Source organism: Hylobates moloch, unplaced genomic scaffold (assembly GCF_009828535.3).
Source record: "Hylobates moloch isolate HMO894 unplaced genomic scaffold, HMol_V3 SCAFFOLD_3, whole genome shotgun sequence".
Classification (NCBI taxonomy): domain Eukaryota; kingdom Metazoa; phylum Chordata; class Mammalia; order Primates; family Hylobatidae; genus Hylobates; species Hylobates moloch.
This window is the reverse complement of record NW_026652278.1, coordinates 174371452-174387046: the sequence shown is the minus strand read 5'-3', so window position 1 is coordinate 174387046 and position 15595 is coordinate 174371452. Positions and strand designations below refer to the sequence as shown.

The following is a 15595-nucleotide window of genomic DNA, read 5'->3' as shown; positions in this document are numbered from 1 at the left end:
TGGCCAACATGGTGAAACCCCATCTCTACTAAAAATACAAAAATTAGCCAGGCATGGTGGCACGTGCCTGTAATCCCAGCTACGCAGGTGGCTGAGGCAGGAGAATAGCTTGAACTCGGAGATGGAGGTTGCAGTGGGCCGAGATTGGACCACTGCACTCCAGCCCGGGTGACAGAGCCAGACTCCATCTCAAAAACAAACAAACAAATAAAAAACAAACAAAAAACCAAAAATAAAAATAGTCTTTCTAGATAAGGACTACCTTATACGTAGCATATTATTTTATGGTAAAATAATACATTCCTTTGAATATATTATACAGCGATCATCATCACTAGTTATATAGGAATATCTAAGATGCATTTATGATCATAATTTTCAAGATCAGGAGTCAAAGAATCCCAGTGGAACCAAGTGATTTCGCCAGCGCCATCTCCTGAGTCTGTGACCATGGGAGGAAAGTTCTGTTTCCACAAAGCCAGTTCCTCATTAACCTTCAGAAAGCAAGCCTGCCTACAATACTTTTAGTAAGAGAATTGTTTCCACCTGCCCACAGCAGAAACTCATATCTCAGGAAAATACAAGTCAATATTCATTCAAATAATCATCTCATTAACTAATAAAAATGAATTGCAAATGCTTTCTGCCCTTGGATATGCATATTAAAAAATATTTAACATTTAACAAAATCAACACTGAGACAAGTACTTACTAAAATACAAAGTTTTTCCATTGAAAAAATACTGTAGTTCAACTTGTTAAAAATACGGGTATATATTTTACCCTTTTACAAAGGAAATAGCATTATACCAATTGAAACAATTATCTTTCATTCTAAGCACATCCAAAAAACAAAAAGATCATCGCAAAGCCTCATATAACTCTAACTTTTCTTAAAATGAGGAATGTTTTAAAACTCCTTAAGTTGTCATAGGCTCAGTGGCCGATTGTATATTTATCAGTAGACAATGTTCTTATGTGCTTATATGTTTATTTTGGGTAAAATTAAGTCAATTGTCAAAAATGGGCCTGAAATAACGAGATACATTTTCCTAGAAGAGATATAATTGTGATAGAATATAACCATTTACAAATATGAATAAACAAATTATAACACCTTTATGGAAAATTTAAATCTGCCATAGAACTTTTTAAATTGAGAAAGTTTCTCCTTTGCTAATTGAATATTTAAATAAATTTAATGTACTGAGTTTTTGGATCCAAGTGCTACTTGCAATTTATGACGAAAGGCACCTATCCGTTCTTTCTGAACTGGCCAGTTCAAGATGCAGCGAGATTTAAACATTCCTCTTCGCAAACAGAGTGCGTGGTTCAGTTTATAATCTGGAATCTCCTCAAGGAAAACCAATATAATGGAATCCAGATTTTGTTCAATAGCTTGTTGAACTGCATGATGTACCTTGAATCTGAGTAAAGAAATGTATTGAAGAATTAATATATGGTTTTTAACAGCCAGAAGCAATACTATTTAAAAATACTCTGTAGAGTTTAAACTGTTATGGAAACTCAGGGTTTTTTTTTTTTTCTTAATTTTATTTTAAAAATTCTTTGAGTTGTGAGTAATATTGGTAATATTTAAAAGTTTAATTGACGCTCACCTGAGGCCAGGAGTTCAAGATCAGCCTGGCCAACATGGTGAAACCCCATCTCTAATAAAAATACAAAAATTAGCCAGGCTTGGTGGCGTGTGCCTGTAATCCCAGCTACTCAAGAGGCTGAGATAGGAGAATTACTTGAACCCGGGAGGTAGAGGCTGCAGTGAGCTGAGATCACACCACTGCACTCCAGCCTGGGCAACAGAGCAGGACTCCATCTCAAAAAAAAAAAAAAAAAAAGTTTAATTGAAAAGCAAGTACACACTTAAAATTTCACAGTGTTTACCTACCTTTTGCATAATGGGTCTTCTAATAAATGGTGTGTTATAACAAAAATAATTTTTCTGCTTCTTTTGATGCTGTTAACAATTGCTTCCAGTTCAAAAACACCTGCCTCAAAGTCCCTTTCCTCCAGACAAAATTTGAGAGATTGGTCTTCCTTTTCCATTGAAGAGAAGTATTCCCAGACCCAATCCGTATCTTTATAGGCATGAATTATATATGCTGCATATTCAAACTGTTCTGTCTGTCTGTCTATTTCTTTGAAACCAAGAACTCGATGTACTGAAACATTCCAATAAAAAGATATCCTCCAGCCCTCAAAGTGGATGAGAAGTACAATAAAGATAAAAGTCAACAGGATACTGGTATTGATCATGAAAAAGAGTTCAAAGGGGGCACTGTCTTTGCAAGATGATGTATCAAAAAGCCTCACTGGGAACCCATGATAGTGAGGTGGAGTGTTGCACAGGTAGTGGCTTGACAGCTCAGGGATGTTGGTATGGGTCTCGTTAATCCAATTAACAAACCAGGCAATACTTTCACACGTGCAATCAAAGGGATTAAAGCGCATATCTAAGTCAGTCAGCTTCCTGAAAGCTGGCCCGAACACCTTCTTCTCAACCGATGTTATGAGATTCTTCTGAAGGTTCAATGACTTTAGAGACACCTGATTGTTAAACACAGATGCTGGAAGTGTGTTTAAATTATTCAATCCTAAATCGATGATCTTTAGTTCAAATAAATCCTTGAAGACCTCGACTGGGATCTCATCAAAGCCATTAGACTCCAAGTTAAGGATGTGGAGGTGAGACAGACCCTTTAGGAAATAAACGGGACCACCAGGGTTTGCGTGTTTCCAGAGCCGTGCTAAGTTGTTATGCTGCAAATCCAGAATTTCTAGTTTCTCAAGACCTTCCAACATGTCATCATTTACGTTGGCTATGTTGTTGTTGCTGAGATCCAGAATGGTCAAGTTACGAAGAGGCTGGAATGGTGAAGGAGAGCTATCCACATTTTTAAGGGCCACCCTTCGGAGCATCAGTCGTTGAAGGCTTGGGACCAAGGCAAAGGAGTTCCTAGTCAGCTGCAGGTACTTGTTGTAGGAAAGATAGATTTCGAAAATATTTCCTAGCCCTCTCCATTCCTGGCCTGTGAGTTCTTGCCCAATCTCATTAAGGCCCAGGTCAAGTACTTCTAGGCGGCCCAACCAAGAGAAAGCCTCGCTCTCTATTTTTGAGATTTTATTCTTGGTTAGGTTGAGTATGTGTAAGGGAGAATGAGCAAGTGATACGAATGTTTCATTTGTCAAAGTTCGCAAACTTGTAAAGGAGTTGGATAGACTTAAGTATTTCAGGTTTATCAATCCTGTGAACATATTGCTTTTTATGCCTGGAATATCATTATCTTCCATGTTAAGGTGCTCCAAACATTGTAGCCACTGAAAAGAAAAGTCATCAATCTTGGGGAGCGAAGCAAGGGAAATACTTTGTTTAGTAAAAGACCGTTTCAAATTCAGGTACCGCACATTGGAAAGCCCGTGCAAAGAGTGAGAGAACAAACGCTGTATATTATTATACTCCAGGAAGAAATACTCTAGATGCGGAAGCCAAGCAAAGGAATCGTTAGCAACCACATTTAAGTTGTTGTGGGAAAGATCAAGCATAGTGAGATTTGTCCACTTTAGTCCCAAGAAAGTTGTATTGCTGGTGGTGGACAGTTGGCTGTTACTCAGAGACAGATTCCGAATGCTTGTGTTTGCTAATTCCAAACATAGCTTCTCTGTGAGGCTGGGACCCAGCTGGACATTGTTCAGAAAGAGGCCAAATAATCTTCCAATTGCGTGAAAACACCCTGGAGAAAACTAAAGGTAGGAAAAAAAGAGGTTAACAGTCAAAAGAGCACAGACTCTGTAAGGCTGTTGAAAGGCTTTTTTTTTTTTTTTGAGATGGCGTCTCGCTCTGTCGCCCACGCTGGAGTACAGTGGTGCAATCTCAGCTCACTGCAAACTCCACCTCCCGAGTTCAAGCAATTCTCCTGCCTCAGCCTCCCTAGTAGCTGGGATTACAGGCACGCGCCCCCACGTCCGGCTAAGTTTTGTATTTTTAGTAGAGTCGGGGTTTCACGGTGTAGGTCAGGCTGGTCTTGAACTCCCGGCCTCATGATCCGCCCGCCTCAGCCTCCCAAAGTGCTGGGATTATAGGCGTGAGCCACTGCGCCCGGCCGGATGCAGTTCTTTACCCATCTCCGCTCACCCTTCACCACATCCTGTGGGCAGAGCATTTCTCTGCCTTCCTCTGACGCACGGGTCCTTCCTTACTCAGTTCCTGTAGCGCCCACCTCTTACTCCAGCCTCTGACCTCCCCTGGCCACTGGCCAACTTCTGCTCAGCATTCACAGCCTCAGCTTAGATGCCACCTTTTCAGGGAGCCTTCTCTGACCTTCCAGTCCAGGATCAATCTCCTGGTACTTTTTCTTTATCACCATGAGAACAATTGCAATGAATAAACTGCTCGTGAAGTCACTCCTGGGGCAGTTCCTGGTTCTGTCTTGGTGCCGCTGTTCTCAGTGAGCCTCATGGAAGGAAGGAGTGGATGGCTTTTATGATGAGGCGGTGACGGCACACTTTCCTTTCTGGAGCTCTGAGCTCTAGCTCTTCCTCTCGTCTTTCCACCCAGATTTTCTACTGACTTTATTTTACTATCGTGTTTTTCCAGCTCCCTTCTGCTCCGTCCCACACCCTTACCAGAGCCTTGGCTGTTCTGGGACAAGAGAACAGCAGGTGGCAGAGGAGGAATCCAGAGAGGATGGAGGCCAGTTCCTGCAGTCAAAACCACCAGGGGAGTAAAGGGCTCTGATTTCTTTTTTTCTTTTTCTTTTTTTTTGAGACAGTTTCGCTCTGTTCCCCAGGGTGGAGTACAGTGGTGCAATCTCAGCTCCCTGCAACCCTCACCTCCCGGGTTCAAGCGATTCTCTTGCCTCAGCCTCCTGAGCAGCTAAGATTAGAGGTGCCTGCCACCACACCTGGCTAATTTTTTTTGTATTCTTAGTAAGACGGGATTTCACCATGTTGGCCAGGCTGGTCTCGAACTCCTGACTTCATGATCCACCCCCACCTCGGCCTCCCAAAGTGCTGGGATTACAGGTGTGAGCCACCGCACCCAGCCTAGAGGGGGCTCTGATTTTTAATGTGTCACTCGGGGGACAGTAGGGCTAATGGAAAAAAAGAAGTGTAGAAGAAAGGGTGCTTTATCATAAACAAATGAGTTAAAATGCAAAGCAGAAAATTATGAAATTAAGTATGATAAATCTACATGATAGCACTATTTTACAGGCATTAAAATTAAGCTTCGGAATGCTTCTTAATTGTATGGGAGATGATCATGATATGCTATTAAATCTAAAGAGCAGCAGACATCATGATCTTCGGAGGGTGATATAGCACAGCTGTTAGGAGCAGGGCCTCCGGTCCAAGTGAGCCAGAAACCCAGCTCTGTCCCAGGTGGATCCTGTGGGGCCTGAGATACGTCACATAAACTTTCTTCATCTCAGTTTTCTTTTGTGAAAATGACAATTAAGAATAAATCGATTTCGCCAGACACAGTGGCTCATGCCGGTAATCCCAGTACTTTGGGAGGCCAAGGCAGGCGGATCACCTGAGGTCAGGAGTTTCAGACAGCCTGGCCAACACGGTGAAATCCTGTCTCTACTAAAAATACAAAAATTAGCCAGGCGTGGTGGCGGGCACCTGTAATCCCAGCTACTCGGGAGGCTGAAACAGGAGAATCGCTTGAACCTGGGAGTCGGAGGTTGCAGTGAGTCCAGATTGCGCCACTGCACTCCAGCTTGGGCAACAAAGAGTGAAACTCAGTCTCAAAAAATAACAACATAACATAACATAACATAACATAACATAACAAATAAAATAAAATATTGATTAAAATTACTATATACATAAAATATTTTTAAAAATTTATCACAGCACTTGACACACAGTTAAGTGCCTTAAGGATTTAGAAAAACAGTATGAATTTCAGTACAGTAAGAATTTAAGCTATTGTTTTTCCTTATAATTATTTGGAGAAAAGCCAGGGATAAATATACCCAAATGCTAACAGTGGTTGTTTCTGACTGTGGACATTTGAGTGATTTTTTAAAATCACCCCTTATTATTATTTTCTCATTTATTCATATATTTAGTAAGATTACTACAATAAATGTCTTAATCATAGAAAAATGCTGTTTAAAAAATAAAATGAAGAGCTTGCACAAAACATCTTAATATCTCAGGATAAATTTGTACACCATTTGTTTTTACGTCTGAAAAGAATAGAGTTGTAATTAAGGAATTCTGGTAGTCTTATAGCCTGGAACAAAATGGGTGTAAAATACAGACAAACCTGTATATGAAAATGCGGCGTCCTATTTAGGGAAAAGTAGTCAGTTGGCGGGACCGAGAGACAGCAAAAGAGCAGGTAAGTTATTAGTCTGTCTTTCTGCACGATCCGGGACACGTAGCCCTCCTGTGCAAATAACTGACAATCTTCCTGTGCCCAGCTATCACCAGGCCCCTGTGAGTTAGCCCACTGCCACCTGGGCGCTGTCAGCGCAGCACAAAGCCCTCTTCAGCACACAGCATAAACATGATCCTGTAAAATCCCCAGCAAGCCTTGGTTTCTTTGCAGTCAGCTTCTCTTGCTGTTGTGCCCGTTGCCTTCTCGCAATGTAGTTTCCTACTTTCTCTAATAAATGTGCCTTTCTCCACCTACAACTGTCTTGGTAAATTCTTTTACCCCTGTGCCACCGGTCCAGATAGTTGTTGCTCTCCCGTGACAGAAAATGATTAGCTTGAAGATCATGATTCCAAAAAGAGACAGTCCTGTCAGTTATTTAAGCTGACTTTATTATAGGAAGGTTTTTATAACAACATGGTGCTGTTGATCATTTCCTGAGCACTGCCTATGCCAGACACGGTCCTAAATTCTTTACCACACAGTCCTACGAAGCAGAGTCATTATCACGCCCATTTGAAAGCTGGGAGGCTGGAGAGGGAGAACTTGAATAACCTGCCTGGTAACATGATTGTTAAAAGACAAAGCCCAGAGACCAAGCCAGCTAACCCAACTGTGAACCTGGGGCTCTGACCATCGTACTCTTTTATTAATAACTTTGTCAGAGAGTTTGGGTGATAGAGAGCACTATTTATTTCCACTTTACAAGTGAGGAAGCAGACTCAGCGATGTTAAGGATGTTTGCAAGGTCGCGGCACAGGGGTTCCACCCAGCGCAGCAGGACTGCAGAGTCCCATCTCCCGACCTCTCCTGGGGCTGCCTGAGCTCTCATGAGAATGACACCAATGCCCCCAAGCAGTAGGTGTGAAGGATTGCCGGAACACACAGGCAAAGGCTAGAGAGCCTTAGATTCCTGTGTATGGGACACAGATAGGGACTATCCACCTTAAAGGCAGAACGCAAAATAATTTTACCTTCCTTCTTACCTCTTTAATTTGATTCGATGACAACTCCAATTTTTTTAAAGATGAATTGGCAAAGATACCCAGTTCTTCACTTTTTAGCACTTGAATTTTGTTGTTTGATAATAGAAGCTCTTGGAGATTTTCCAGCTGAACCTGGGTTCCTAATTTTGTAGATGACAAGCCATTATGAGACAGATCTAATGTGATTAAATTCTGAAGGGAAAAAACAATGTGCATATGTTAGTGTCTTGCTGTCAAAAACAGTTCTTTTAAATGTAAGTACCTCTTAAAAATATTTCAACAGCAAAATCAACACCTCTCTATTATTCTGTAGAATACTAACAGTAAGCATAATAAAACATCTTTGTTCTGATTAATCTTTGTCATATTACAATCTTTGTGATGGTTACCCTTACAACCATTGTAGGAAGGATTTTATTTCTTCAAGAATCATTTTATTTCTCTTGCCAAAATAAAAAAGATTTAAGCTTATTTAGGATATAAGGAACATTGCTAATTTATGAACTTATGTATCATAACCATTTACTTATGATGCAAGGAATTTTCACGTGGCTGATCAAACACACAGTGTCATGCTTTAACCTTGAAAATTGGTATCAGAAAAAAGAACAGAATGCTTTCTTAAAAAGCTGAGAATTTTGCCATCTATGAAATTTTAAATAGATTTTTTTTACTGAGAAAGTCATATTATATAAATTCTGGATCATGACTAGTACAGAATATTAATTTTGTTTGCTTTATCAGTACTGTGGGATGTTTTATCACCCTTTGCTACTTTTGAATATGTACGCTTCAAATTCAGGCAAAAGGTAAGGGAAAGCGATACCAGTTAAGGCAAAATCTAATGTAATCGCCTTTTTTTTTTTTTTTTTTTTTTTTTTTTGAGACGAGTCCCCCTCTCTTCCCCCCGCTGCGGGGGCGCGATCTCGGCTCACTGCAAGCTCCGTCTCCCGGGTTCACGCCATTCTCCTGCCTCAGCCTCTCCGAGTAGCTGGGACTACAGGCGCCCGCCACCACGCCCGGCTAAATTTTTTGTATTTTTTAGTAGAGACGGGGTTTCACCGTGGTCTCGATCTCCTGACCTCGTGATCCGCCCGCCTCGGCCTCCCAAAGTGCTGGGATTACAAGCGTGAGCCACCGCGCCCGGCCATGTAATCGCTATTAACGAGAAGCAGGTAATTTAAGTCTTTACAAAAATAACATTTTGCAATGATTTCTCTAGCCAGATTTTGAGGCCTTTGTATTCAAAGATATTTCATCCACATTAGACTCTAAGAAGATCCAAGAAAAGATTTAAAATAGCTAGGGAGCAAATCACTTTATGTTTCACAGCATATTTACATCTGTACATTATTCTTGGCATCAGAGGAAGAGCAATGCTCAATTTTTTATAAGGCCATAAGATGAAGTAACTTGAAAATCACTTTGGTTAAAGAAAAGCACTTAATTTAATAATTGCCTCGGATTTAGAAACAATAGCGTGCGTTTTTTTTTTTTTTCTGGTGCTCTAAAGCATTGTAGGGTGAATATGGTTAACTGATTTATTGTATATTTTTTAAAAGCCAGAAGAGGGTATTTTGAATGTTCACAACACAAATGAGAAACATTTGAGATGATGGATATGATAATTACCCTGATTTAATCATTACACATTGTATATACATACTGAAAGATCATTCTGTATCTCATAAATATGTGCAATTATTAAATGTTAACTAAAAAGAAAAGAAAAAAACTAAAATTCAAGCAAAGTGTTGAAAAGAAAAAGGTACTAGCCATTGAAAAAGTGACACCGCTATTGAAAAAGTCATTGAAATAGCCACTGAGGAGATTTCTTAAACCAGGAGTAGGTAATTTTTAGTTGAACAATTCACTTGATCATTGTATCAATTTGTTAATTTTATTTAAGTCAGAATTTGGACTCAAGACTTTTGTCATGACTTCACATGCTAAATCAGCAGCATTGAAAGTTTAGTTTCCATGTTCTTATGGGATATTCTGATTCTTCTCTGTTCATCACTTCTATCTCTTGCATCTAAGTTCTATTTCTAATGGGAAAAAGCGAGAGAGGCAAACATTGAAAGTTAAGGATGAAACTGATTTAAGAGTATATTTTCTCTTTTGAAAGTATTTTCTATTATAATGGCAATATTTGTGGCAAATTGGATTAGATCAAATTTCTTCCTCTTTCTTACCTTGATATTTAGATAGTAAGCCTAAGGCTGGATAAGTGACTTAAAAACATTAGTAACAATAGACATTTTCATCTTACCTTCTGCTTTACAAAGGGATTATTTTTAATTTTCTGGATTGAGTTGGACATGAGACGGAGTTCAGTCAAATTCGTGCAGAAGGCAAAGGTTTTATCAGAAAGTTGAGATAGCTCATTGTGCTGGAGGTTCAAAACTGTTAACATGGGAAGTTTTTGGCACAATTCTGGCTCCAGTTTTGAGATGGTGTTAAATCCTACATCCAAGATAGTTAGTTGGCTATATCTTGTAAAGTTGGCAGCTGGTAATCTTCTGAGTTGATTGTGGGTAAGATTCAACACTGTTATGTTTGTGGGCAGCTCATCGGGTACCTGAGTCAACTTCAGGTGGCTGCAGTCAGCAACTTCATGGCTAACGGTGCACTTGGTGGTGGAGGATGCACACAGCATCCCAAAGGGCAAAAGGCCCCCCCAAAAGTAGATACAAGGCAAAGTCTGTCTCATGATTCTGCTGTAGAAAAGAAACATTAAAAAGTATGAGCAACATTAATAGCAGATGGCTTTCAAATGCACTGGTATATTCCTTGTAAAATATACCGCCAAAATATGACTGTGTATGACGTTATTACTCATACTTTTGTGCCATACAAGCACATATTATACAAGTAATACGTCAAATGGAAAAATTTCAAACAGCACAGAAAGGTAAAAAATAAAACCTCCAAACTTCCTTCCCATCCTTCACCTCAATGCCAGTTGCAGCTGCAATGTCTCTCTTTTGATAGGTTCTATCTGTAATTCTCGTGATTACCTGCATAAACTTAATATTCTTGACCTTCTATTTCTTCATTTACTCATTTCACTATAAAGATAAGGAATTTAATTACATTTTTCTCTCATTCTCTTCACAAATTTTCTTTAGTTAATTTTGTTTGTTTTTGTTTTATTTTGTTTTGTTTTGTTTTTGAGATGGAGTCTGGCTCTGTCGCCCAGGCTGGAGTGCAATGGTGCGATCTCGGCTCACTGCAACCTCCACCTCCTGGGTTCAAGCGATTCTCCTGCCTCAGCCTCCTGAGTAGCTGGGATTACAGGTGCCTGCCACCACACCTGGCTAATTTTTGTGTTTTTAGTAGAAACGAGGTTTCACCATGTTGGCCAGGATGGTCTCGATCTCTTGACTTCGTGATCTGCCCGCTTCGGCCTCCCAAAGTGCTGGTGTTAACAGGTGTGAGCCACCGCGCCCAGCCAGTTAATTTTTATTTTATTTTAAATAAATAAATACATTGTTCTCCACATTTCTTCCATTCTTACATTTCCTAAAACTGTCAGCTATAACATTGCTTGACATTGTCAAGATTTGAAATGTTAGCATTTTATCCTGAAACTATGATTATATATGAGGTCCTTGGCCTACATTAATTCAGAAAATCTAAAGTCAGTAAATATTATTTACAATTTTAAAAATTATTTGTATTTATTTATTTACTTTTAGAGACAGGGTCTCACTCTGTTGCCCAGGCTGGAGTACAGTGGTACTATCATGGCTCACTGCAGCTTCCAGCTCCTGAGCTCAAGGGCTCCTTCCACCTCAGCCTCCCAAGTATCTGGGACTACAGGCATGTACCACACTCGGCTAATTTTTTATTATGTTTTAAATTTTATAGAGAGGTAAGGTCTCGCTATGTTGCCCAGGCTGGTCTCAAACTTTTGACATCAAGTGATCCTCCAGCCTTGGCCTCCTAAAATGCTGGGATTACAGGCATGAGCCAATGTGCCCGGCCTCAATCACAATTTTACAATCATATAAATATTCACTGCAGATCATAATGGAACTGAAAAATTCTTATCACCTACTAATGTAGCCGTCATAATATCATAGTGCAATGCATTCCTCACATGTTTATAGTGATGCTGGTGTAAACAAACCTACCGCACTACTAGTTATATAAAATATAGCACACACATTTACAGTACATAATAGTTGATGATAATAAATGAATATGTTACTGATTTATGTATTTACTATACTATACTTTTTATAATTTTAGAGTGTACTCCTTCTACTTATTTTTTTTAAGTTAACTGTAAAACAGCCTCAGGCAGGTCCTTCAAGAGGGATTCCAGAAGAAGGCACTGTTGTCATAGGAGACGACAGGTCCGTGCATATTGTGGACCCTAAAGACCTTCCAGGGGGACACGACGTGGTGGAAGGCAGTGACATTGATGACCCTGACTCTGAGCAGCCTAGGCTAATGTGTGTGTTTGTGTCTTCGTTTTTAATAAAAACGTCTAAAAAGTTAAAAAAAAAAAAAAGAAGAAAATTAAAAATAGAAAAAAGCTTATAAAATAAGAATATAAAGAAAGAAAATATTTTTGTATAGGTGTACAATGTGTTTGTTTTAAACCAAGCATTATTACACGAGTCAAAAAGTTTTGAAAAATTAAAACATTTATAAAGTAAAACAGTTATAGTAAGTTAATTATTATTGAAGAAAGTAAAATTTTTAAATAGGTTTAGATAACCTAAGTGTGCAGTGTTCATGAAGTCTGCAGTGGTGCACAGTCACGTCCGAGGCCTTCACATCCACTTCCCTTCTCTCTCACAGACTCACCCAGAGCCACTTCCAGTCCTGCAAGCTCCATTCGTGGTAAGTGCCCTATGGAAGTGCCATTTGTAACCTTTTGTACCACATTTTCACTTACCTTTTCTATGTTTAGATACACAAGTACTTCCCATTCTGTTACAACTGCCTCCAGTATTCAGTGCAGTCACATGCTGGCTGTCTGGTTTTGCAGGCTGGGCGCCACAGGCTGTACTACCTAGTTTTGTGTAAGCACTCCCTATGATGTTCCCACAAGGATGAAGTCCCCTCACAATGCATTTCTCAGAACATATCCCCATGACTAAGCGACACATGACTGTGTTCTATTTCTTTGGGGTAAATAACTAGGATTGGAATGCCTGGGCCATTTGGTGAGGCCATTTGGTTTTACAAGAAACTGCCAGATCTTTTGGGAAAGTATTGCACCACCAACTTTCCTGACAACATTTGGTACCTATTTTTATTATTATTTTTAATCATTCTGGTGAATATATAGTGATAGCTAATTAGGGTATTTTTTTTTTTTTTTTTTTTTTTTTGAGACGGAGTCTCGCTCTTTCACCCAGGCTGGAGTGCAGTGGCGCGATCTCGGCTCACTGCAAGCTCCGCCTCCCGGGTTCACGCCATTCTCCTGACTCAGCCTCTCCGAGTAGCTGGGACTACAGGCGCCCGCCACCACGCCCGGCTAATTTTTTTGTGTTTTTAGTAGAGACGGGGTTTCACCGTGGTCTCGATTTCCTGACCTCATGATCCGCCCGCCTCGGCCTCCCAAAGTGCTGGGATTACAAGCGTGAGCCACCGCGCCCGGCCGCTAATTAGGGTTTTAATTTGCATTTCCCTGCCGACTAATGATATTTAACAATTTTCATGTGCTTATTGGTCATTTATCTTCCCTTATATGTTCAAATATTTTGGTCATCTATTAGATTGTTACCTTTTTATTATTGTGTTGCAGGAATTTTTTACGTATCTGAGTATCAGTCCTTTGTCAGATTCCTATTTTGTAAATATTTATTCCCAGTGTGTGAGTTGCCTATTTATTTTCTTACTGATGTCTTCTTAATTACGATGAAGCCTACTTTATCGTCTTCTATTTTTATTGTTTCTGTGTCTTCTCTAAGAAACTTTGCCTACTCCCATTACTTAGATACTCTCCTCTAAAAAGCTTTATGGTGTTAGCTTCTATGTGAAGGTATGGATCTCTCCTAAATTAATTGTTGTGTATGCATGAAGTAGGAGTCACAGTTTTTTGTGTGTATATCCAGTCAGTTAGACCTTTTTTTTTTTTCTTGAGATGGAGTCTCACTCTGTCACCCAGGCTGGAGTGCAGTGGTGCAATCTGGGCTCACTGCAACCTACGCCTCCTGGGTTCAAGTGATTCTCCTGACTCAGGCTCCTGAGTAGCTGGGACTACAGGCACGCGCCACCATGCCCAGCTAATTTTTGTATTTTTAGTAGAGACGGGGTTTCACCATGTTGGCCCGGCTGGTCTTGAACTCCTGATCTCAGGTAATCCACCCGCCTAGGCCTCCCAGGGTGCTGGGATTATAGGCGTGAGCCACCATGCCTGGCCCAGTCAGGCCATTTTTTAAAGAGACTTCTTTCCCCCACTGGATTGTTCTGTGCCTTCCTTAGAAACCAAGCAAATGTTTTAAGTGAGGGTCTATTTCTGGGCTGTCCACTCTCTTCCACTGAAATATTTGTTAGTTCTTAGGCCAATACCACATTGTTCGGATTACTTTAGCTTTATAACAAGTCTTGAAGTTCAAAGAGCGAAGCCTCTCATCTTGCTCTTCTTCTAGGTTGCTTTTTCCGTGCTATGGTTGATGGAAATTATCCAATATTGTATATTGTTTATTATTAATTACTGCTTCTCACTAGAATGTGAAGCTATAATAGTGGAGGATGTAGTTCTTATTCCATACAGTGTTGTCTGTGCCTAGAACAACCCCTGGAACATTGTTGGCTCTGAAGAAATAAATATATGTTGAATAAATAGCTGATGTTGTTTTGCTCTGTGTCTCCACCCAAATCTCATGTTGAATTGTAAGCCCCAGTGTTGCAGGTGGGGGCTGGTGGGAGGTGACTGGCTCATGGGGCGGAGATCTCACAGATGGTTTAGCACCACCCTCTAGGTGCTGTTATCCTGATAGTGAGTGAGCGAATTCTTATGAGATTCGGTTGTTTAAAAGTGTGTGGCAGCTGGGCACAGTGGCTCACGCCTGTAACCCCAGCACTTGGGAGGCCAAGGCGGGCAGATCACCTGAGATCAGGAGTTTGAAACCAGCCTGGCCAACATGTTATAACCCTGTCTCTACGAAATACAAAAATTAGCTGGGTGTGGTGGTGGGCGCCTGTAATCCCAGCTCCTGGGAAGGCTGAGGCAGGAGAATTGCTTGAACTAGGGAGGCAGAGTTTGCAGCGAGCCGAGATCCCACCACATGCACTCCAGCCTGGATGACAGAGCGAAACTCCGCCCCCGCTGCCCCCAAAATAAAGAAAGAAATAAATAAAAGTGTGTGGCACTTTCCCCTTCTCTCTTCTTCCTGCTCTGGCCATGTGAAGGTGCCAGCTCCGGCTTTGCCTTCTGTGATGGGCGAAAGCTCCTTGAGGCTTCCCCAGAAGCAGAGGCTGCTATGCTGCCTGTACAGCTTACAGAACCATCAGCCAATTAAACCTCCTTCTTTATAAATGACCAGTCTCAGGTATTTCTGTAGAGCGATGTGAGAATGCACTCATACAACAGTTCTCCATGGGCATTTAATCAGTTCAGGGAAGCCACTCTTAACTCCATACATCGTCACTTTATTTTGGTGGGATGTGTACCCAATGTGATACTCTGTGGTGTGATCAACAACCAAATTTCACATATTTAAAAAAATCAAATACACCCACAAAGTATGGAGATGAAGCAATGGTAACGGTATCTAAATAAGATATTCCACAAGATCTAAAAGTCATGACACGAAAATTATTCCAGATAAGTTTCAGGTAATAAAATCACCTTAGATGACTAATCCTAGGAAAACAGAACTAATGTGAGTATTTAGAATTGTTCTAATATACTTAAAATTAGTGATTTTACTACTATTCTAATTTAGTTCTCAGAAACAGAAAAAAAAACCTGGCTTCCATAAACTAATATTCCCGTCTCATGGCCTTTACAACACTGGCACTAATCATTGTAAAGCTGTGCACATCCTTTATATCCACAGGCCATGAGGAATGCCACAGCCAGGCCAGCAAGGATGCATGTTGCTGACTTGTCCAGGCCCATGAAGAATGCAGGGCTGGCAATGATACCTCTCAAATGCCAGGGACCAGCTCCCCACCTGCCCCCTCTCTGATAGTCTTCCAAACCTCTCTTCCAGTTCCTTCAGAACTTCCTACC

At 40.6% G+C, this 15595-nt stretch overlaps 1 protein-coding gene across 6 annotated transcripts in view; it reads right to left on the bottom strand.

Moving 5' to 3' along the window:
* Positions 1-1130: 1130 nt before the first annotated feature.
* The window catches only part of TLR3 (toll like receptor 3), a 78879-nt gene continuing 64414 nt past the window's right edge, over positions 1131-15595 (bottom strand). For all 6 annotated transcript variants that reach the window (XM_058436992.1, XM_058436988.1, XM_058436989.1 and 3 more), the window contains 4 exons: positions 9665-10112; positions 7393-7584; positions 1907-3759; positions 1131-1427 (listed from right to left, as the gene is read on the bottom strand). In XM_058436992.1, coding sequence (XP_058292975.1) covers positions 1199-1427; positions 1907-3759; positions 7393-7584; positions 9665-10105 — 2715 coding nt within the window. In that variant the 5' untranslated portion in view covers positions 10106-10112 and the 3' untranslated portion in view covers positions 1131-1198. The remainder of the gene's footprint in view (positions 1428-1906; positions 3760-7392; positions 7585-9664; positions 10113-15595) is intronic.